The sequence below is a fragment of the Homarus americanus genome, unplaced genomic scaffold, assembly GCF_018991925.1.
Source record: "Homarus americanus isolate GMGI-L3 unplaced genomic scaffold, GMGI_Hamer_2.0 scaffold16119, whole genome shotgun sequence".
NCBI lineage: Eukaryota > Metazoa > Arthropoda > Malacostraca > Decapoda > Nephropidae > Homarus > Homarus americanus.
Genome location: NW_024735145.1, coordinates 4,667 through 27,500, shown reverse-complemented (window position 1 = coordinate 27,500; position 22,834 = coordinate 4,667). Strand labels below are relative to the sequence as shown.

General features: G+C 39.9%; 1 protein-coding gene and 1 long non-coding RNA gene across 15 annotated transcripts in view; both read left to right on the top strand.

Moving 5' to 3' along the window:
* Window positions 1–10,993, top strand: part of LOC121870795 (protein gustavus-like) — a 139,676-nt gene extending 128,683 nt beyond the window's left edge. For 12 of the 14 annotated variants that reach the window (XM_042372749.1, XM_042372753.1, XM_042372752.1 and 9 more), the window contains 5 exons: window positions 6,394–6,587; window positions 7,679–7,864; window positions 8,244–8,391; window positions 9,262–9,420; window positions 9,594–10,993. In XM_042372749.1, coding sequence (XP_042228683.1) covers window positions 6,394–6,587; window positions 7,679–7,864; window positions 8,244–8,391; window positions 9,262–9,420; window positions 9,594–9,730 — 824 coding nt within the window. In that variant the 3' untranslated portion in view covers window positions 9,731–10,993. Of the gene's footprint in view, window positions 717–6,393; window positions 6,588–7,678; window positions 7,865–8,243; window positions 8,392–9,261; window positions 9,421–9,593 lie in introns of all 14 variants that reach the window. The other 2 variants (XM_042372746.1, XM_042372745.1) reach the window with 2 other exon arrangements.
* A 4,733-nt stretch (window positions 10,994–15,726) lies between these two features.
* LOC121870794 lies at window positions 15,727–21,370 on the top strand. Its single transcript, XR_006089778.1, has 3 exons — window positions 15,727–15,828; window positions 18,664–18,755; window positions 21,135–21,370. It is a non-coding gene; the product is annotated as an uncharacterized LOC121870794 (long non-coding RNA).
* The last annotated feature ends 1,464 nt before the right edge of the window (window positions 21,371–22,834 follow it).

Sequence of the window (22,834 nt, the reverse complement as noted above, 5' to 3'; positions counted from 1 at the left end):
CAGTGACGAGTGTGAAGGTGGGAGGGGGCGTGAAGACACCTGTGTTAACAGTGATCGTGTTGAAGGAGGTATACGTGTGCGGCGGCGACACAGTACTGCAGAGGTGAGCGAGGGCCCACTGGCCCGCCACGTGTGGTCACACAGGAGAATAGCTCGCTCGCTTTCCAGGGAGGCCTTCTTCCCTACACCCAACGAACACCACCCGGCTCTGCTGCGGCCCCTGGCGGCTCTTGGGGACCTCTCTACCGCCTACCCAGATTTATCAGCCCGTATACAGCACCTAGCAGACCTCCTCTCCCGCGGCCAGTCTAACCAGCACCAAACATCGGAAGACTCGTCCGTGCTGAGTGCTGCGGATACTGCCCTCCTCACAACTGTTGCACGGCTGCACCTGCGCCAGACCGGCAACGCCTCCCCTCTGCGGCGACCCTTCTCTTCTGCAGCAACAGTGTCGGCCCCCACTACCCCTGAGAGTCTGGTGGCCACCAGATGGGCGTCGTTGTCATCTGTCAACACCAACACCACCACCAGCAGCAGCAGTGAGTGGCCCTCCAGGACCTCCTCCCTCGTCTCTGTCGCGTCGTCGCTTCCTGACGACGAGTCCTCCACGTCACCAACTGAGGAAGAAGTGAAGGAGGAGGACAGCACCATGGCGGGCGGAGACCTAGTGGCCCCCCAGCCACATTATGACCACCATGCATATCACATATACTATGGTAAGTGTGTGTGGGTGACTCCCCGGCGGTGTTTGTGTTGGGTGTTGCCGTTGGTGTGTTTGCAGGCGTGTAGTTAAGCAGTACACGCGAGGGCTGGGGTGGTGGGGGCCCTTACCTCAGCCCTCAGTTGAAGGTCAGTCTTTGTTACCACGCTGCTGCCGCCCTCACACCTGCTGCTGGGCTCCACACAACCACCTCCTACTGCTGCGTGCTCCTGGGGGCTCCTCTTCCCCACAGTGTTCAGGCACCAGTCCTTACTTAAACACAACACCACCAAATGTTTACATCTTTGATCACGTAATCTATGCACGTTGTTGAACCTCTAAGACCGCCGAGTGTCTGTCAGTCAACATCTGTCAATGATCGCTTAACATCTATAGTGCAGTGCTCCAGTATGGCTGTCAATTATGTTGGTTAGGTTGTTTTTCATTGGGTTAAGTTTAGATTAGGTTGTGTTAGGTTTGAGATCATATGACCTGCAACCAAAGATACTGATAATGCAGGTTAGGGTTGAATGTGGGTTGAGAGTGTGGTAGGCAGGCGGGTGAGGATGGAAGAGTCACGGTAGTGGGTTGAGGGGCGCCCACCATGACCACAACCCCGCCCACCCCCTCCCTCCCCCCGTCTCCCACATCCCACTTCTCTACCTTCCGCTACACAACCTTCCCCCCTCCCCCCGTCTCTCTCTATCTCTCCTCATCTATCTCTTTGTTGACTTAACCCCCATCATTATCTACGCTATATTCATTCCTCCCCCTCTTTCTTTCTCTCCTCTCCTCCACCCCACTCTTTCTTTCTCTCCTCCCCCTTTCTCTCCCCTCCACCCCTCTCTCCCTCCCCATGTGACCTCATCCCTCACATTGAAATTTCCTCCTCCCCAACACTGACTTCCTTCCTCTCCCCCACCGTGCACCTCCTCACCTCACCTCACCTAAATTTTGTCAGGTGGTCCTTAATCTCAATAATGTGTGTGTGTGTACTACAAGGCGTTATCAGTTGGTCAGCCTCTCAAGAGTTGGAGGTCGCGTGGCTTGAATCCATCTCTGGCGTAAACATGTGCTACTGACACGTGGCCACACACACACACACACACACACACCGTCCCCTTGTTTACTCTTTTAGTGCCCTGTAAGGATGAGGTGGCCAGGTAGGAGAAGGTAAGAGTAGGTGGCCAGGTAGGGGAAGGTAAGAGTAGGTGGCCAGGTAGGGGAAGGGAATAGTAGGTGGCCAGGTAGGAGAAGGTAAGAGTAGGTGGCCAGGTAGGGGAAGGTAAGAGTAGGTGGCCAAGTAGGGGAAGGTAAGAGTAGGTGGCCAGGTGGCTAGGCCAAGGGGGAAGGGAATAGTGGGTGGCCAGGTAGGTAGGTAGGCCAAGTGGGGAAGGGAATAGTAGGTGGCCAGGTAGGGGAAGGTAACAGTAGGTATGGGGAAGGGAATAGTAGGTGGCCAGGTAGGGGAAGGGAATAGTAGGTGGCCAGGTAGGGGAAGGGAATAGTAGGTGGCCAGGTAGGGGAGGTAAGAGGAGGTGGCCAGGTGGAGTGGTCATTCACTCATTTCTACTCGAGAGCTTCTAGGCCATAATCAGCTGTTGGCGAGGTAACCCCTTGAGGACGATGGTTTAACCCCTTGAGGACAATGGTTTAACTCCTTGAGGACGATGGCTTAACCCTTTGAGGACGACGATTTAACCCTTTGAGGTTGCTGGTTTAACCCCTTTGAGGACGATGATTTAACCCCTTGAGGACGACGATTTAACCCTTTGAGGACGACGATTTAACCCTTTGAGGTTGCTGGTTTAACTCCTTTGAGGACGACGATTTAACCCCTTGAGGACGACGATTTAACCCTTTGAGGTTGCTGGTTTAACTCCTTTGAGGACGATGATTTAACCCCTTGAGGACGATGATTTATTCCTCTCGTCAACAAAAAGTAAAATGAGCCTGTGTATGTGTGTGTGTGTGTGTGTGTGTGTGTGGCAGGACAATCTACTATAGCAGCGCTTCATGATTCCGGTTAATCCAAGGAAGTCTCTCACCTGATTGGCTGTGGGCTGGGGGAAGAGGGATCAGCTGATTGGTGGAGGACCTTATTGCCAGCACGTGTTAGACCACCTGTCGGCCGCCGCATCTCCAACAATCTTGACTATGTTTTTGTAATCTTTAGAATTGCTTTTGTTTTTTGTTTCTTAACGTAGGATATTGTATTTGTTTTTAATATAGGTGTCTCACGTGAGGTAACTTTTAAGGCTTTTGGATCCGGGATGTGCAATTTCCGGTCCCGTGTTCAAGCGTTAGTTCTAGGGTTTCCGTTGTGTGTGTGTGTGTGTCAAGGAAAGTGATATACCTTAATCACTCGCCGGTGTAAGATGCACGAGTCGTTTACCTGCAGAGTTCATTTACCTCTCTCTCTCACACACACACACACACACAGTGGGTTGTTGTGGGAAGGTGTCATCATCGTTACACCTCTTCACTAATTGGTTTGTTTTGTGATAATATCCAGGTGTTAGTTTACAATGGGAAGGTCCTGACACGTTAAAAAGCTCATTGTCAGGTATTTTACGTTTAAAAGCTCTATCCGGGTATATCAACACGCTTAAAAGCTTATTCAGGTATATCAACACGTTTAAATGCTTATCCAGGTATATCAACACGCTTAAAAGCTTATCCATTTTTTCAACACATTTAAAAGGCTTATCCAGGTGTATATCTACTGTATATACAACTCCCAAAGCTTGAACAGGTATATTCATAAAAACCAGAAAGCTGCTCGTCCAGGTATAATCCACTCGTTGATAACTAAACCACTAATTTGTATTTTTTTTATCAATCCTCTTTGTCCGCGTGACGCAGTAGGAAAACCTCGATACTCTTGTCTTCGTTACATCGGCACAGGAAATGTCATCTAGCATTCACCGCAATTCTCTCTTTTTCTCAACACCTGGAAGGACGCGCAGGAACGTAGGTGTTAAGGCGACGTTCATTTGTTTTTTCTTGTCTCTGGCTCAAGCTGGGTTTTGTTGTTGTTAGTGTCGTTTATTGCTTGGGAGAGTGAGGTCTAGTACGCCGTGTTAAGGTGGAGTAAATGATAGCAATTGTGGTGTTGTCATAAATATATGTTAGTATTGTTGTTCGTGGTTGAGGACTGTGTGTTATTGATATATTTGTTAACACCTTCAGGAGGAGTGAATGAGGCAGCATTGTGAGAGAGTGGGGTTGTTGCTTCACGCCACCACCATCAGGGGAGTGTGTGTGTGGCGAGGTTCATGAAGGTGGACCGCCCGGAGCCAGGTAACCCTGACCATGACGACGTCGTATATGTATGTGTACTTCATGCCGGCTACACCCCTGGCGCTGCTACACTCCCAGATACTGTGTCCCTGGGGCCCTGGAGATGTAACTACTGGGTATTTACAGCAACAGGAGGAGGAGGAGATAGAGGCGTTAGATAGAGACGATGGCCGGAGGTGTTGGTGTTTGGCAAGGGTTGTGCAGTGTGTGTGTGTGTGGCGGGGATAAGCGACCCTGGCCTTGACTACAGTATGCAGCAATCATTCGCCTACAGCTGCTGGGTGGTGGCTGTGACGTTTTGTTCCATCTCCCTGACTTGTGTTTTAATGTCAGCTGATAATAGGGTGGTTGGTATGTGATGTTCACCTGTAGGATCAGCTGACTCGTACAGAGGGGGAGGAGGTGGCCAGGTAGGGGAGGGGTTAGAGGAGGTAGCCAGGTAGGAGGAGGGGAAGAGGAGGTAGCCAGGTAGGAGGAGGGGAAGAGGAGGTAGCAGGTAGAGAGGATGACAGACATACAGGTGACTCAGGTGAGGTGTGTTGAGATGAAAGGCTCTTGTTCTCATTGTTTCTCTTAACTGATGATAAATACGAGGTCAGCCATTGACGGTGGCCTTGTGTTTTAGCTCCCAGGGGTTAGTTTAGTTTAGTTTAGTGCACCCAAGTCGACGTTTCTGGCCACTGATGATAAGTATTAAGAAAGATGAGTAATACAAACTGGCCCCACACACACACACACACACACACACACACACACACACACACGACAGTATTACTCATTCTCTTCGTGTATTTAAGGTTGGTGGGTCACCTTCACAGTGCTCAGGTGTGTGCCAATGGTAGACTCTGTATCTTGATTAGTTTCTATTCATCCCAATCAGTGATAACCTGAGACTGATTTACTACGTTCAAGACACGACAACTATTACAGTCTTCAGGTCATGGTGATTAGGCTCTTATTGTGGCTGTGTGGGTGGGACTACGGTGTGGGTGGGACTACGGTGAGGGTGGGACTACGGTGTGGGTGGGACTACCTCTCAGATTTTCATCAAGTCTTGTTAAATAGAGACATTGGCGTTAGTACCACACTGACTGTAAAACCTGCATCTGTTTGCCCTATTGTTGCTCGACCACAGGAAGTGTGTGGTCGGTAAGGTCACCCCAGCTCGTTTCGTTACCCTTACTAGGTGAAGGAGTGGCAGGGTTCACCTAGGTGCTGATGAGGGAGTGGCAGGGTTCACCTAGGTGCTGGTGAGGGAGTGGCAGGGTTCACCTAGGTGCTGATGAGGGAGTGGCAGGGTTCACCTAGGTGCTGGTGAGGGAGTGGCAGGGTTCACCTAGGTGCTGGTGAGGGAGTGGCAGGGTTCACCTAAGTGCTGGTGAAGGAGTGGCAGGGTTCGCCTAGGTGCTGGTAAGGGAGTGGCAGGGTTCACCTAGGTGCTGGTGAAGGAGTGGCAGGGTTCACCTAGGACCTAGGTGCTGGTGAGGGAGTGGCAGGATTCACCTAGATACTACAGCTCCTTGGTGATCAGGTGTAAAATTGTGTTTACCGTAAAGAAAAATTTTGACCACATTATTAGCCTCAACTACCAGGTAACAGTACTTTTATTTACAAGCTGACTTGATAAGTACAGTACCATAAATAAGGGTCTTCTAACACCCTTACCTTTGCTTCCTTTTATATAAATTACCTTAAAAGTCTATAGAAAACTGCTATGTTTGTTATATAATGGGAGACTGCAGTGTAAGTTATTCCCCCTTTTCTGGTGTAAAACTAACAAGTGCAAATATTTTCCTGTTGTGAACTACTGTATGCTTAACCCTGATCAATTTAAGTACTGTAGTCGGTGAACATGTTGGGAATAAAATTTGAGGTCATGTTTATTCAGTGCTGTAAGTTCCTGTCACATGCTGGTACTGTGGTGTGTTAATTCTCACAGGAAAATGAAATGGAGCTTAATGTTCTCTTAAAGACCTCATCAGTTCCCATGTAGAGGTCTTGAGATGGTGTGGCCACTTGGGAGTTTTCAGTTTTCATTTTCCTGTGTGATGTGGAGGTCATTTTGACAGAAATGCTCTTATGATAAAAAAAGTTAAATTACAGTATCTCCTGGTAGTATTTTTTGGCAGGTGTGTTGTTGTGTTTAGGTTACTGGCCCTGTTTGCTGTTGATATTTATGTACCTAAACTTTGAAATTTATTGTTGTATTTAAGATTTACAAGTGGTTTTCCCCTCCATGTGTCTTAACAGGTTGCAGAATGTTCTATTGTTTTCAGATGGTATGGATGTGTGTCAGTTTTCCCAGATGTTGGAGCCCCCAGAGTAGTCGTGTGAGCTTACGGTGTTGACAGATTTCGTAGTTTCTAACAAGTTGTTTTCTGTTGTTTCAGGTGGTATGAAGTCTGTGGGTCGGGGTGAGGGCGGGTCGCTACAACCTCGCCTGACCCGGGAGTTGGCCATGTCTCCAGACTACACCCGCCCCAAGCGGCTAGACCTGCTATTGGATATGCCACCCGTACCCCGAGAAGCATCCCTTAAGCATGCATGGAATGCAGATGACCGGTCGTTAAATATATTTGTCAAGGTAAATACAGTAGTAAAGTACTTGTAATCAATTCCGACAGATCTATAATTCTTAGCTGAAATTTTCAGATAAATGCTCCCAACTACAGTATAGAACTCAGGTTGAACTATACAGTATGTGTACTGCGTTTGTGCATGTTTACAACATTGTATTGTATACGCATGTGTGTGGGCAAAATACACGTGTGTGAGCCAAAAGGTACATATAGTACAATCATTTTTGTCTAAGGTTTAGCAAGTCTTGTATTTAACTGTGGTAGGGTCTCACTTGTGTCCACTGACCTCGTTCTGAGTTTGATTCAATTTTTCCTTCTCCAAAACCTTTATGAGTGTGACTCGACAAACAGTACAGTGTTGACAAAAGTGATCTCTTGTGACACTTGCTACAAACTGTTGATGGATGACTGTGAAGAACACTGTTGATGTATAAGCGTTTTTTTTTTCCCAAGACTCTATAATTCATACTTATCATTACTGTATGTGTCATGACATTAATATCTAACAAATAGATTAACAACATATACCTGTACTGTACTGTATCATATAATCAGTGGAACTGAAGCATATCCTTATCAGGGCTCACACCAGGGACTGCCAGGATGCTCACATCTGCCAGGGGTGTCAGAAATATTCCAGATGTAGAGGACAAAACCTATCATGTGGGCCTGTGCCCAGGACATAAATAAAGTGAACTCCCAGATTATGATACTTTATATAACTTAAATTTAGGGGTGACAGCTGCTCTACCCACGTCCAGGGCCCCTATCACACTACACCCTACACTTGTTTGCCACAGACAACTGAACAGTTATCAGCTATAAATCACATCCTGACTGTTGTGTGTATGAGCACATTAAGAGAATGTTTCACTTACAACAACTTACCATGAACCATGACAAAGTTTCTGGGTAATGTAAAGCTGACACAGTTGTTCAGGGGAAGAAATATTCTTAGTTTTGGTGCTGTGTATAGTCAGTGTTTACTTTATTTTACAATATCTTCACAATGACCAGTTAAAATATCAGGTTTATACGCCAGAATCTTTATAATGTCATATATTTTAGCGAGGTATAATAGTAACCTTTTTTTCAGGAGGATGACAAAATGACGTTCCACCGGCACCCAGTAGCCCAGAGTACCGATTGTATCCGAGGAAGAGTCGGGTATACTCGGGGCCTTCATGTATGGGAGATACACTGGTCCACACGGCAACGTGGTACCCATGCAGTAGTGGGAGTAGCAACTGATGAGGCCCCTCTACACTCTCAAGGGTACCAGGTGAGTTAAGCTGCACCACTGTAAACAAGCCTGTCCCCCACACTAGAATGCACTGGCCACAATGAAGAGGAAACACACAGCCATTATTTCCCACTATCCACTCTCAGTAACTCCCTTTCCACAGCAAGGCCATTAGATGACGTGTCACCCTAGTACAGATCGTGACCAGTATCATAGATTAGGTGTAAGAATATCAGAGTTATCTTTTATGAAATGTTCCTTGGTTGTACTAAATGTGTGTGTGTGTATTATTTAAAACTGATTCATAATTATTTTGTAGTCATGGTTGTCCTTCTAAAACTGATTCGACTTAGATGTAATTATGTTTAAGGTCGTACTCTATGGTTGTTGTTTACTAACATTTTGTTTCTCCCGGCAGAGCTTGGTGGGCAGTAACGACCAGTCATGGGGCTGGGATTTAGGACGCAATAAGTTGTATCACAATGCTAAACAAGGCAACTCCGGCATTACATATCCTTCACTCTTAAACAACGACGAGACTTTTGTCGTACCAGATAAATTTTATGGTAAGTGTTTTGTGTGTTTTACAGTGTTGTCATTCCATACAATGTATTTTTCTTTTCTTTGATAATTCCAAGTTCATATCTTTGTTTGTCTGGAGAAACCGGTTCAAGAAGGCTCAGAAAAAAATCACTCATTTTCATATTATTTACCTTGTGAGCTAACAGTAAATGAGTCATTAACCCCTTGTGTACAGGGTCACCTTTGTGCTAAATAAAATCGCCTAGTGTTGGCCAAATACAGTATTAAATTTGTGTCCCTGTAGTGTTGCATGAAGACGATACTGTACATCCATTCTCACCTTGTGTGTGATGTATAAGAAATATCCGCTGTTCACAGTTAACCAACATTCCTCGTGTTAATCTCATCAGAAATAACTTCATCCGTGGCAACTGTTACACTAAACTGTAATATGCTGTAATACTTCGATGGTACAATTTTGGCTTTTATGCTCAACTTCAGTTTTCATTGATATGATTCTTGTAAAGATGTGGGATAGTTTTACCTATAGGCCTATGTGTAGTTGTATTGTTTTGGCAATCCTAACTTTAAATTTACAAAAGGCCAGTTAATTGTCATGTTTTCTAATGCTAACTCTTCTTTTAAGATTGGTTTAAATTTGTTTTTAATGTAAAAATTGCTTTTTGATGAATGTACAAAGTATCTCTTGATTCACTGTCAGTTGTTCTCTGTATCTCACTTAACAATGTTTACAAACTGGTGTTTTGTTGTGATGTTCTCTTTCCACAACAAAGTCCCTTCTAATCCATATGGTTTATCTGTTGCCTCATCTACAAAAATTATGAGGTTTTTATTCTCGAGTGATATTTAACGCATCATTACTGTATTTATAATGTTCACTCCTTCCACTCTAGTTGTTCTTGACATGGATGAGGGCACGTTGGCATTTGTGGTCGAGGGCCAGTACCTGGGTGTAGCATTTCGAGGTTTGAAAGGAAAGAAACTGTACCCAATAGTGTCAGCTGTGTGGGGGCATTGTGAGATAACCATCAGATACATAGGTGGATTAGATCGTAAGTATTCCCTATCATTACTGCTGACATATTGCCTACAAATTACAGTACATATATATATATATATTAACCAACTTGAAATGAAAATTTGGTTGCTTCATGTTATGAAGGACCTAATCTATATTTTTTCATAATGGTTTCATTTTCCACTAAATTCATTTTCCCACTTTCAGCGGAGCCTCTACCACTGATGGACTTATGTCGACGTGTGATACGGCAGGCAGTTGGGAAACAGCGACTTTCTCGAATTGAAGAACTCAATCTGCCACCTTCAATCACGCAGTACCTTTTGTATCATGACCGGAGGTGATAGTTTGGGACAGCTGGTCACCCTTGTACCCCCTCCACCACCAGCCACCAGGCCTCCTAGCCCCGCACCCCGCAGGCCCAGGCCAAGGGAGACACTCCGTAGCAAGTTGAGTGACGGCGGCAAGTGGGATAAAGCGTCTGCAGCATCAGTTGTTTGATAATCAAAACATCCTTTTTTGAGATGTTTTCTATTGATAAATTAATTGTGCCATAAGGCATATTTAGTTTACCAGCATAATTTTATGCTGCAATTTGTTTCCTTATGGAATTTTAGCAGGTTTTGAATCAGTGTAGGCAATTTCATTTAGACGGCCGAGACCACTGGCCTGTGCAACATACTGCAGGTAGACGCAGTCAAGTGCATATGCGGGACTCTTAGATGTACGTTTGTGTCTGTGTGTGTTAGTGTGGCCACGAGCCATTGTGATAGACCAGGTCAGACTGGCATGCTGCCCCCACAGCCACCCCACTCAGGTACCCAGCCGGGAATAGTGGCAACGGGAAGAGGCAGCACTGATGTTATGCACGAACACTGTGACAAACACATGGAAAGTTACTTGACTGAAAAGAAAATAAAGCAAAAAGATAAACTTGACCAATGTGTGATACATATTTCTGATACAGACAATAGATGAAAATGAACAGAAAGTGTGAAAACTTTTTAACAGTGAAGCGTGGTGGGTGGCGTCCGTCTGACCAACGAGCCGACTGGTGAAGTGTTCATTGCAGGCCAACCTTGCATCTCTCCTCATCGCCTCTCTCGCATTTGTTCTGGAGACATAGTAGCGTAAGACCGAGAGAACTGACCCCAGCACTGCAGCGGTGCTGGCCGGTTCAAGGGTGAATAGGGAGGAGGTTATTGTATTGCCCCTAGTCCTTACTCTAAATCTTTGGCTCTGCCATGGATGCTTCACTGTTTTTATGTCTTTTTTACACAATTATTTCATGTGAAAAAAAGGAAAACAATGTCCAATTTGTGAGATGGCCACTTGGGGGCTCTGTAGTTTCCATCTTTAACCCAAAACTGACTTAGTTGCTGGTTATCTCATTCAGTTCCCTCATTGTATTGTATGCTTAAGGATTTTTTTTAAAAAGTGCCATTTGCAGTAAGACTATGTATGGTAGGACTGTGTCAAGAGCTCAACCAACCAGCATGACATGGCATCAACATCTACTACTGTACTGTTCTAGTGTGTTCTTATACTGCAACATCTCTCACCTAGTACTCAGCATCTTTGTACAAAAATATTAAATATTAATTACACTCCACAGTCTTATTCTCCCTTCCCACAGTGTATTATTTTTATTATTATCCTTCCCACAATGTATTATTATAGATTATGTATACAGTACAATGTTTAGATGAACAACTTTAAAATACTGGATGTATCTGCAAGAGAAAACTGGTTGATATATTTTCCTGACAGAAGATTATTGGGACTGTGCCTCAAGTGAGCACATTTGTGGCTTGAATGAATTTGAATTTTTAGTAAATTTTTAATGTTACTGGTATTCTTGGGAAGATAAAACAGAAAAATGGAACTAGATATTACGGATAGGTAAATAGATTCTTCTGAACATATTGGGGATGAGGGTCTTGGGTGTTACCAGTACACTGTGAAGGGGTTAATGGCTGGACTCAACTTATTATTTTTCTAGGAGCCATAACTGAAATATTTGTTAAAACAGTATTGTAGGTTGAAGGCCACTGGTACCCAAAATATGTTTGTCAAGGGAAAAGTAACTTGAATCATTGGTTTTTGTCAAATTTTGCATTTTAAATACTGTATAAGATATGGTCTTGGAATACAAGCACAGCTCTTACAACTGTATAAAGTGCAGAACAACCTTATTATAATTTGTGTTATAATTGTCGCTGCTGTTCAAGTCATATATTAGTAACTGCTCAATTCATTTCACATTTAGAGCATATCATTATTATGTACAGCAGATGACCTACATTATCTTTAGACTCTACTTATGTGCAGTTAGGAGCTGTAGACATTATGTAGGTCATTAATCCAATTTTCAATAATATTATTTAGTTTATTATATGTTATTTTTTGTAAGCATTTCCCATTATGATAGAGTGGCTGAATCAGAAGTAAACACACATCTTCCTAGGTTGTAACATTATGCTCTCTGACATACTGTAGTGTTGTGTTATGCTGTTCCCTTGTATTGTAAAACTCTTTGAATATCCATCTGGTTTATCCCTGATACTTCACTTACTGATTAGTATAATTTCCTTCTCTCAAATAAGTCGGCATAATATATTGTATTGTTTGTATTTATTACCGAGACAGTATAGGTAAAATACACAGGGAACAGTATGTAAGTTCAGTCAATCAGAGTCTCGTTCTTATATCCGAGGGTTGGCGACTACAGTCCTCCACTCTAAACGTTCTTGGCGCTGTTTTTACCAATCCTACAAGGTTATGTATCTCTGGGGACCTAGTTCTTAATTACATTTATCCATCTTGGTCTCTGCCTTCCTCTGGCCCTCCTACCCTCAACTTTGCCCATGTTATTATCCTCACTTCCCTATTGATATGACCATAGTATCTAATTTTCCCTTTTTTTGTACATTTCAAGTATTTTTCTTGATTTTTTTTTTCTTATCTTCATACTTCATTTGTTTTCCTGTCAGTGTAGCTTATTCTTAGCATTCGCCTAAAACACCACATTTCAAAGGCCTCCAACTTCTCTCAAGTGTCTGCCGAAAGACTCCACACTTCTGACTCGTACATCAGTCCTTGCCATATAAGGCCTTTCAGCAGCCTTTTATCTCAAATTGAAGTTAAAATCCCTTTTCATTAGGGTTTTTAGATTTTTAAATGCTGTTTTTGCTTGGCCTATTCATGTTTTGATTTCTTATGTACATCTACCACCACAGCTAATGTTACATCCCAAATATAGTACACACTACTCACAGTACAGTACCTCGAAACGGTGGCCATAATGAACCTGAGCAGAAGGTGGAGCTAATTACCAAAGTTAGATGTTGGGGTACAGAAATACAAAGGTACTTGGCTGGATGAGGAAATTACTAGTTATTTATGGTAACTTCCACCTGTGAGCTTTATTGTGTGGTAAAAAGTTTTCATTAATATATTCATTTGATGGTTAATTACTAAAATGCTTAGAATAAACTATAGTACAGTATTATAAAGTAGTGTATACTATAGTATATATACTATAAAAAGTCTCCATACATAGGCAAAATGATCACTTTATTACACAATCACATATAAGTCACAAATTATGCTCTATGTGGCCACCATTACATTTCAGCAAGACGGGGCGCTACCCTATTACGGTATCAGTGTGTGCCAGTGGCTGCTGGATCATCAGTTTCCGGCTCACTGGATTGACCACCATGGTCCCATAAGTATGGAGACTTTGGACTCGCCCTGTATATACTATGTATTATACTATAAACTATAATATACTAAACTGTACTATAATATGCTATATACTGTATTATACCATACAGTACTTTAGGTACTTTACTATACAATATACTGTACTATACAGTATACAGGTACTATAATTTTATACTATGCTATATACTTTATACTATATGCTATGCTATACTATACTATATAATATACTATACTCCATACTATATGCTATACTATACTATACGTACACTATATAATATACATACTATACTACATACTACAGCATACAGTATACTATACTATGCAAATAAATCACTGTAGGTGTGCATGGTCCATGTATATACTATACAAAAATGCCTGAGTACAATACTGCATTAAATAAGAAATATTGGAATTTTCTGATGAAAAGGGGGCCCGGACCCCCTGGATCCGCTCTTGTAATCGGACAAGAATAAATAAATAGAACAGCCAGGCATGAGTGACAAGGTACTATGGAGAGAGAGAGAGTCTATCAACAGGGAAGAGGCCTGTACCGATGACGACCACCCAAGACCCCATTTGGACTTGCCCAACCTTAGGTAATTAACATCAAACACACCATGCCAAACTTAGCCCGTAAACTCATAAAAGTTCAAATGATTATATTGTTGACTATTTATATGTATTTCACATATGTTTTCGGAGTTACTTACACTTAGGTGATGAAACAGTAACGATTTGTGTGAATATTATTCTTTTAACACGGGCCGACAGACATGGTTCGGGCCACTATACTATACCCTATACTTTGCTCTATATTATATACTACGTACACTATATACTATGCTATATACTATACTATATACTAAACTAAACTATATGTCATAGCTGTTTTGGTATCCCATTAATCGTTTTAATTAAGTTTTGGCACTCTTAAGTGGCGAGGCTTGATGTAAACACTTTGGGCATTTTTAGTTTTATTGCTGAAAGCAGTTTTATACACAGATACAATCTGAGAGAATACAATGTTAATTGTCTCCAGGGAAGTGTTGTTAATATCACTTTGAGATAACACTTATGGTAAGTGTGAACTTCCCTGTCTAGTGGTGGTAAGTGAACTGCCCCTTTCTAGGGCGTGAGAGAGTAAAGCAGAGGGAGTAGTGTTCACTAAATCAGCTGACCCTGGCTCAACCCGTGATAGATATACACTACTGTATAATACTGTACTATATACTATACACTATAATCTATGCTACTGTATATGTTATACTGTATGCTATAATATACAGTATGTTATACTATATACTAAATTAATATGTACTGCACACTATATAATATACTGTGGGGTACGTGATATTGGTTCACACTCAGGATGGGATGGAGAAAGGAAACTCACAATGTGCTCTTTGTGTACATATTGTATTGGATGTATAATGCAGCTTGGTGCTGGGAAGGCAGCATGGTTACAAGCGTTGAGTAAGGAGAGCTGGTTGGTGAGGGTGCCCAGAGGAGGACCAGCTTGTGGGTCGCAGGCGGGAGTGAGGGCTGCCAGGCAGGAGCGGAGGAGGTGGTGTTGCTTGCTGGTAGCTGTGGGTAGAAAGAGAGAGGTCACCACGAGGTGAGGTCTTATATAGTGGAGGTAGGCGTGGCTTAATAGTTGACCTCCGGCATTGTTAGGCGGCGCTGGTTGCTGACCTAGACACGAGGCAAGGCTGGAGAATTCGAGGGGGTCGGCCAGTCAGCGGCAAACAGCGTTTGTAGGGGAGGAATCCACTACAATACTATGCTAAACATTATACTGTACTGTATACTATACTATATAACATAGCATATAGTAAAGTATAATAGTATAGTTTATACTATATAATATAGCATACAGTATAGTATATAATATAGTATATTATATAGTATACAGTATTACTTTTATCCTCTTCACCACTGATCGGCTCGTTAGCCGCTTGGGCGATCGGTCATGTCTCTGTTACGCGCTGTTGGCAGTACTGAACATACACTGGCTCCTGAATGTACCTATTGTCGTAACTGTTTATTGGCATTCGTTTTCTTTCATAATGTAATAAGAGAAAACAATCCTTTATGGGTAACTATTTTATTTTTTTATTATTGTGTATTGAAGAAATTATTTTTCTTTACCCTCTTCGTCACTGACAGGCCTATCTATCTATCTATTACCGATCAGTGGTAACCACCCAGTAAGGTACGGTATTTACCATTATTGTAGTTGATGAAGTAATTGGTCTATATTTTTGCACGTAAGGTTTCCGGAGTTAAAAGTTTAATTAATTTGAAAAGCATTATATTATTGTTAGTAATTAGTAATATATTATTGTTAGTAAATCAGTAATGTTGGCAGCCCTGATTGGTCAACACATGGCTGTATCCGAAGCTGAACAATTTGTATTATAGTATATTATTGTATTCATCTTTGTATTTATTTTTCCGTTAAGTTTTCCTTATTGTTATTTTTCTATATTACGATATTAATTAATTTACAATAAAATTTGTATTAAAATGTGTATACATGATTTAGGTTGTATTTATTTTGTTATTAGTCATCATTCGGATGAAGGGTTTGGCGGGAAGGCGGCTATATGGACCGGTGATTAGCCACAAGACAGCAGTGCACGCAGAGTCACCAAAGCGGTAGGTGCTGCCGGTTGTCTCTCTCATTTGCCGGACGCTGCTCTTTAAATGTACAGTAAGTTTTGTTTTGATTTTATTTTATTGGTAATGGTCGATGCATTAACGCTATTTATTTGTCGATTTTGTACCGAGTGATTTATTGTAAAAGGAAATAATCTAAACGGACTTGTAAAAAAAATATTGAAGATACACAATGCTGAGTTAACAAACAAGCACTAGTGAACAAGTATAGGTTAATGGTAATTAGTAATCACACTGACTATTTACTATAGAGAATACTTTACTATTTTTGCTTATGCTTATATCTAAATTATTGAAATATGGTTTAGTTTTGGTCAATGGTAAGACTTTTTTAATATTTAAGTAAAGTTTTATTTAAGTAACGATCATGCTTACATGTTGGGTCTTAAGTTACAAGAATTATTTAACACATGATGGATCCAATTGGCTGTTACTGTTGTGTTGACGACCAGTTTGCTGCATCAGTGGTCGTTAGCGCGGGTATTACAGCACCACCGTATTAATGAGGTTAGAAAGTTTGTTCTACAGTGAAATGTCAAGTCTGCTTCACTTTAAACTTTGCCACTGGGGTCAAGAGGCGGTCGAGCGCATCTAGATATTGTTGGCAAATATACGGAGTATGTACTGGCTCTTGTTGGCAAGTACGGGGCATGTACTGCGCATGTACTGTCCGTTACACTGTTGGCAAGTACTGTGCATGTACGGACAGTTAAGCACTGTTGGCAAGTACTGTACTGTAGTCACAAAAGAGCTCACACTAGGTGCCATCACGATAGATTGTACCAACCATTCACAACTCGCTACCAAAAAAAATTGCCTCGGGTTTTCTGGACTTGTCATTAACCTTAAGCTATGGCGTCTAGTGGGGCCGGCGTCTGCTAGTTATGAACACAAAACTAATTAATGCCCTATTACATGTTTATTAACTTGTATTAAGTCGCACCTTGCTTGCCTATAAGCTGGACAATGGCATGAACCAATTGGCTTTACTTTACACAATATGCCGGTCTCTCGGTGACCTATACAGTACTGTAATTATTCACGTCATCCGTTTCAATATAGAACTTTAATGTAATTTTTCAGACATTGGGGGACGTTTTGTTTGTTTATGCATCTGTACAAAAAGATTTGCGCTCAGAAAACTCATTGTATAACTCTTTAACACTGGAAGCTCGCCATATGTACCCATATGGTTTAGTTTCGGCCAATACACGGCCGACTGTTTTAACCATCCCCAACCTTTACATCTCATTTGGAGATTTCAACCAGGGGGCAAAGATGGTCAAATTAATTTTAAAGGTTTTCCATACTTTTAGGGGTATAACTCTAAAACGGTTACTTCCCCCTGGAATTAAAGGTCAAAATCGATTAATTCTCCAAAATACACAGGATAAATTACTAGGGCCTTTTGGCCGAAATGTAATTTTTCCAACTTTAGTTTTGATAATTTTTTCAATACTTGGCTTGAGAACATGTTAGTGTTGTCAGTCCTCAAACACACAAAGGTTTGCATCTTCTTGTGAACACTATTTAATGCATGTCTTGCCCTGATCTGAGTCTGCAACTATGATCGTCTTGGGTTTTCGATGACCACACGTAGAAAGCTTTTGGGAGCTTTGAATTGCCATCATTAGGAATCCGATTGGCTGTCTTACTGCTGTTATTCAGCAGTGTCTGCATTACTGTTTCAGTGCAATTTCATTCTTCCAGTCAGTGTCACCAGTTACCTATAAGTACATCCAACAAGGGTCGTCTCTTCCCTTTAGTTTAATTTTCCACCATTTACAGTATATTCAAAATCCTACTTCCCCAAGAAGTACCTTCACCTGGCTGACTCTCAGGTCCTGTCTAGCATAAATACAGTTATTGGATCACTCTTAAGTTACACTGATAACTGGAATCAACCTTGGCAGTTTTGACTTGCCTGCATCTATAGTTGTCCAGTATGTTGTTCCCAGTACAGTTAATACACTAGTATTCAATATAAACTTTATATGTAGTGAAGAATGTGTATTACCTGTTAACATGGTGGAATTTAGTTTTTTAATTATATTTATTGAACTTTACAAGGAACTTTGTTGTTGTAAAGAATTATTAATGTTCTGGGTTGATTGCCTGTTGAGGTTTGTAGTCGTTGGATTAGTATAACTCTTAATTGTAAATGTTAGGGTCTTAAAATTTTAATTTGGTTCTGATTTGGTCACAATTTTGTTCATTAATGTTGCAGCAGTCTTAAAAGAAATTGGAGAATAAGTGTTGAATGTTACTATGCCTTACTCTCACCAACAGCTCTTGAATGTAATAAACCTTTTCTTTCACTAACAGACCTTGCATAATGTAAATCAATAATCTTGTACTATAAAACATTTTAGGGGGCAGTTAACCAGTACAGTCAGGGGTTTATGTAATACACTATATCCAAGCTTATCACTGATTGCACTAATAGTTAGAGCTACAGTAAAAATAAGGTTGCGCAACATTGCGTTTTCTCCACTTTTCATTTTAAATTCTGTGTACTGTAATGCTTCATTTATTCAGTAAACTAGTTAACCGGTATCCCTTGATATACAACAGTTTTATTCTTGGGAATGTGTTCATTAAGTGGAAGTAATTTGCATATTATTGGGGTTATGTTCCTGTGAAGGAAAAATCTTTATTCATATACGTACAGATAAAAGTGGCATCAAAATGGGGTTTATTCAGATTGCTTCTCTGTAGTGTAGACATGTGTTGAAACTATTGTTTATCAGACATATGTACTGTATATTGGGGGATACCTGCATTAATGTAGCATGTACTGTATAATAGTAGTGTACTGTGTAGGTATACCATTTGTTTATTACAGAGTTGTAACAATTATTCATTCCAGGATGATGACTTGATGATGGAGGATCCAACAAATAACCCAGGAGTTTTCTCCTGGTGAAATGACCCATGCTGCACTGCACTACACCAGTCCAGGTAGGGGGTACAGTCCAGGTTATCTCAGGAGTTTCTTCACTAAACTCAACAAAGTACAGTAATTGTAACCCATGGACTACCTTGTCTAGTTGACTCGTAAGTGTAAATATCAAAGTATTGGTACAGTACAATATTAGGGATGCACCAACTAATTGATACAAGTTACATATATCAATATTTTGTGGAATAATCAGTATAGGTAAACAAAGTATTAGCTGATGCCATTTTGCTGTCTGTTTTGGGTCAAGAAATTACGGGGTAAAATTTTTATTACCGACAAAATACATAATTACGGAAACCAGTCATGGTCTGTTAACTTATGGAAATGTCACACTTGGCTGCCGATCATTGTCTGGTAGTTTTGTGATGGATAACATGGCTGTCCTCAGTGCAGGTCTGTCTACAGTACTTAATTATATGGTAGTAAATATATTATCAGGCCAGACAAAGTAGCTTTTATTTATTCTGAAGATAAAAATAATCTGGTAAAGACGGTCACTGACGAGAAAGATTGTTTTATATATTATGGCATCTTAAAAGTACAATAAATATTTTATTTACCACTATTACCCAAATTATAACTAAGAATGACCTGGTAGGTCTTTGAGGCTAGAGATGAGTTCTTAATAACAATTAGTAAAGATAAAACTCCCTTTAAATATTATATTTTATTGGAGAATGAGCACATAATGATTAAATGTTCCAAAATAAGTCTTAAACACTAGAAAAGTTGCCATTTGAGTTAACATTAGTCTGTACATTTTATTATACTGTACAAGTATACTGTACATTTAATGAAGACAATGTACAGTAGCTAAATCAACTGTCTGTGAAAGTGGGGGTCGATATGCTCCAAAATTTTACGTGCGACAAGTGACAGCCCTCGTATACCAATATTTATCGTCCATGGACTGGTATTGTTTCCCACAAAGTATGTACAGATAGTTTTTAGCTACTGTACACGGTATTCTTCCTGGATGGTTGCAGCTATGAACAGCCTTTAAATTATTTATCTATAAATAGTGGACTCGATCAGTGAGTTGTTAGTGTTGTGCCGGGTAGACTTAAATGCTGCAATTGTGAAATTTAAAACCCAGCTGCTATTACTGAAGTTGATGCATTTGTCAATGGGCGAGACATAATATAATATAGCGACTTTAACTTTTACCTGCTTGATAAAATTGACCTAAATTATAGAATTAAATTTAAATGTTTTAAATCTGGTGGCAGAATATTGAGTGTTGAATCTGGTTATAATAATAATAATAATAATAATAATAATAATTAACGGTTTATTGAAAGAGCTTGGCAGCCAGAAGGCTGAAAATATACAGTTACATATTTGGGGAATGGGTTTCGAATTACAAATAATATACAAGTAACATAAGTGACACAAATAAGATATATAATAACTAGATGGGGAAAAGCTCAAACTACAGTGCACTTCAACATAGTGACAGTGCAAGGAGTAGTGTTTACTGGGAGTGAATACACTGGTTTATTATCTGTAAATATCAAATGGTGCATCACTAAAGTATTTGATAGGTCTTCAATTACTGTACTGAATTAGTACTTTGAAAATATCTTGTTTGAGATCTTTCATGGGTACAGTACTGTATTAACTTTACCTTTACAATGAACTTTTTACAACTTCAAAATCATTTAATACAAAACTTAAAACTAAAGAAATAGTTTTTGCTCATTAATGCTCGACTTGGTAAATTCAGAAATGCATATGGAATTGTGTATACTGTATTATAATAATACGTACATGTAAAGTTACCTACCTTGTGTACAATAATAATAAATTGCTATTTAGCAATGTTCACTTTCAATGTACAATACTGTACTGTACCCAGTTGTAGAATCATATGAATATTACGAGAAATGTGATTGGCCAACTCGCAGAAGTTCATTGTTGTAAATTTAATGAAAAGCAGTTAATTATTCACAAATTCCTAAAGCAGTCATTGAAAGAACATAAAAACATTGATAAAACAATGAACCAAAGATACAGGTTTATTGTAGTTGTGATTCATCAATAACTTATGGTTAAACTAAACTTGCATGTGGGAAAGTTTTGTGATAGCTTATAGTTTTGTAAATATGATGCTTAACTTGTACAGTATACTGTACATGGTTTAAGTTGCTGTACAGTTACTGATATTCCCTGGACACTTGGCAGTATATCAAAGATCATTAGGTGAAGGATTGTAATTAACAAATTTATTTTTTATATAATGGGGTTTGTACATTTGGTCCTTGTCAAGTGTTAAGGGATTTTGTCTAAAACACTACAGTACATTTAGTCATTACCAGACTTAAAATATATTTCTGGTTAAAGAATTATTATTAATATTAAACTTGTATTTTGTACAGAAATGTTATTCTGAACATTGTGGTGACTGCCCCCGTGCTGGCCGCTGCCCCTGGACTGCCCCCGTGCTGGCCGCTGCCCCTGGACTGCCCCCGTGCTGGCCGCTGCCCCTGGACTGCCCCCGTGCTGGCCGCTGCCCCTGGACTGCCCCCGTGCTGGCCGCTGCCCCTGGACTGCCCTGTGCTGAAGAAAAATTTTTAATACCATTAAGTTTACATTAATAAATGTTTGAATGTCACTACAAGTATTCATTAACCTTTTCCCTGCTTTAACACTTTGAACTTTTACAGAAAATTAAGTTCAGCTTCAGATTTTGAAGCAAAATACTTTCATAAAGCATTAGAAAAATCTTGTATACAAAAATAATATACAAATGAAAAAAAAAAAAAAAAAAAAAAAAAATATATATATATATATATATATATATATATAAATAAATAATAGCTAAAATATAGAATATCAATAAAAAATAACAACCATAAAAACAATATGAAAAAAATAAATAAACTAAAAATTATGAAAAAACAACAAAAACCATGAAAAAATATGAAAATAACAGTAAAAATTATGAAAAAACAGCAAAAACCATGAAAAACTAGCCAAAAAAGCCTAAAAAATGGAAAAAATAGCCATTTTTTATGAAAAAATAGCAAAATTTTAGCAAAAAATGGCAAAAAAATTCACTTTTTTTACCCTTAAGTCGATTGCAGTGTTTACCATTGCCAGGACTAACTTTGAAAAAATTTGGTAAAAGATAATCGGAAGAGTGTCCGGAGAACAGCCTCTTCAAATTATCATTCACCAATAAAACAGAATACAAGCCCAACGGTCTACCTGGACGTGGGGAGAATAATCCACAGGCACCTCACTGGCCCACAGTTACTCTCCCCACGTCCAGGTAGTCTGTTATGGCTGATGATAAACAAGAACGGAGGTGCCAAGTTGGAGCTCTAGAAAATGGCAGGCATTTTTTACCCCTAAAACCAGACAATTTCTTATAACTCAAAATTTACCCAGGAATAATTTTGGCCATTTTTGGACTTATAATATTTTTAAACTGAATTTTTGGACTTAGAATATTTTTAAACAATGAATTTTTGGACTTAGAATATTTGTAAACATTTATTTTTTTGACTTAGAATATTTTTAAATTGAATTTTTGGACTTAGAATATTTTTTTAACTTAGAATATTTTTAAACAATGAATTTTTGGACTTCGAAATACATTACAGTACTGTTAAGCACATCTAGACCTTAATAGATAAATACAAAAATATTTGGCATAATCAGATTTAATACATCAAAATAATTCTGACATTTCGGTGCTGCTATATTATGCAGTCTACTGGGATATTTACACTATACAGTATACTGTACCCTCGTTAAATCAGATTGTTGTGATTTGGACTTTAGCTTAATTCATGTTTTTTTAAAAAAATTAAACGATTTGAATTTGGAATGAATCTGAAATAACCGAGTGGTTCGAAAAGTTGCCTTGGCTGCCATACACAATATTCTATTTATAATTATTGTACAAATATAGATATTTTTAAAATGTACAATGAAAGACAAAACTCGTGTCGTAAAATTTGGTTAAAACATATGCCGAAGGGCTAAACTTTTGGTGCGCTCTGCCTTGTAGTAGGGCTCTCATAACGTTTCACGAGTTATATTTAATCTTCGGACAAAACCGTAACACGAC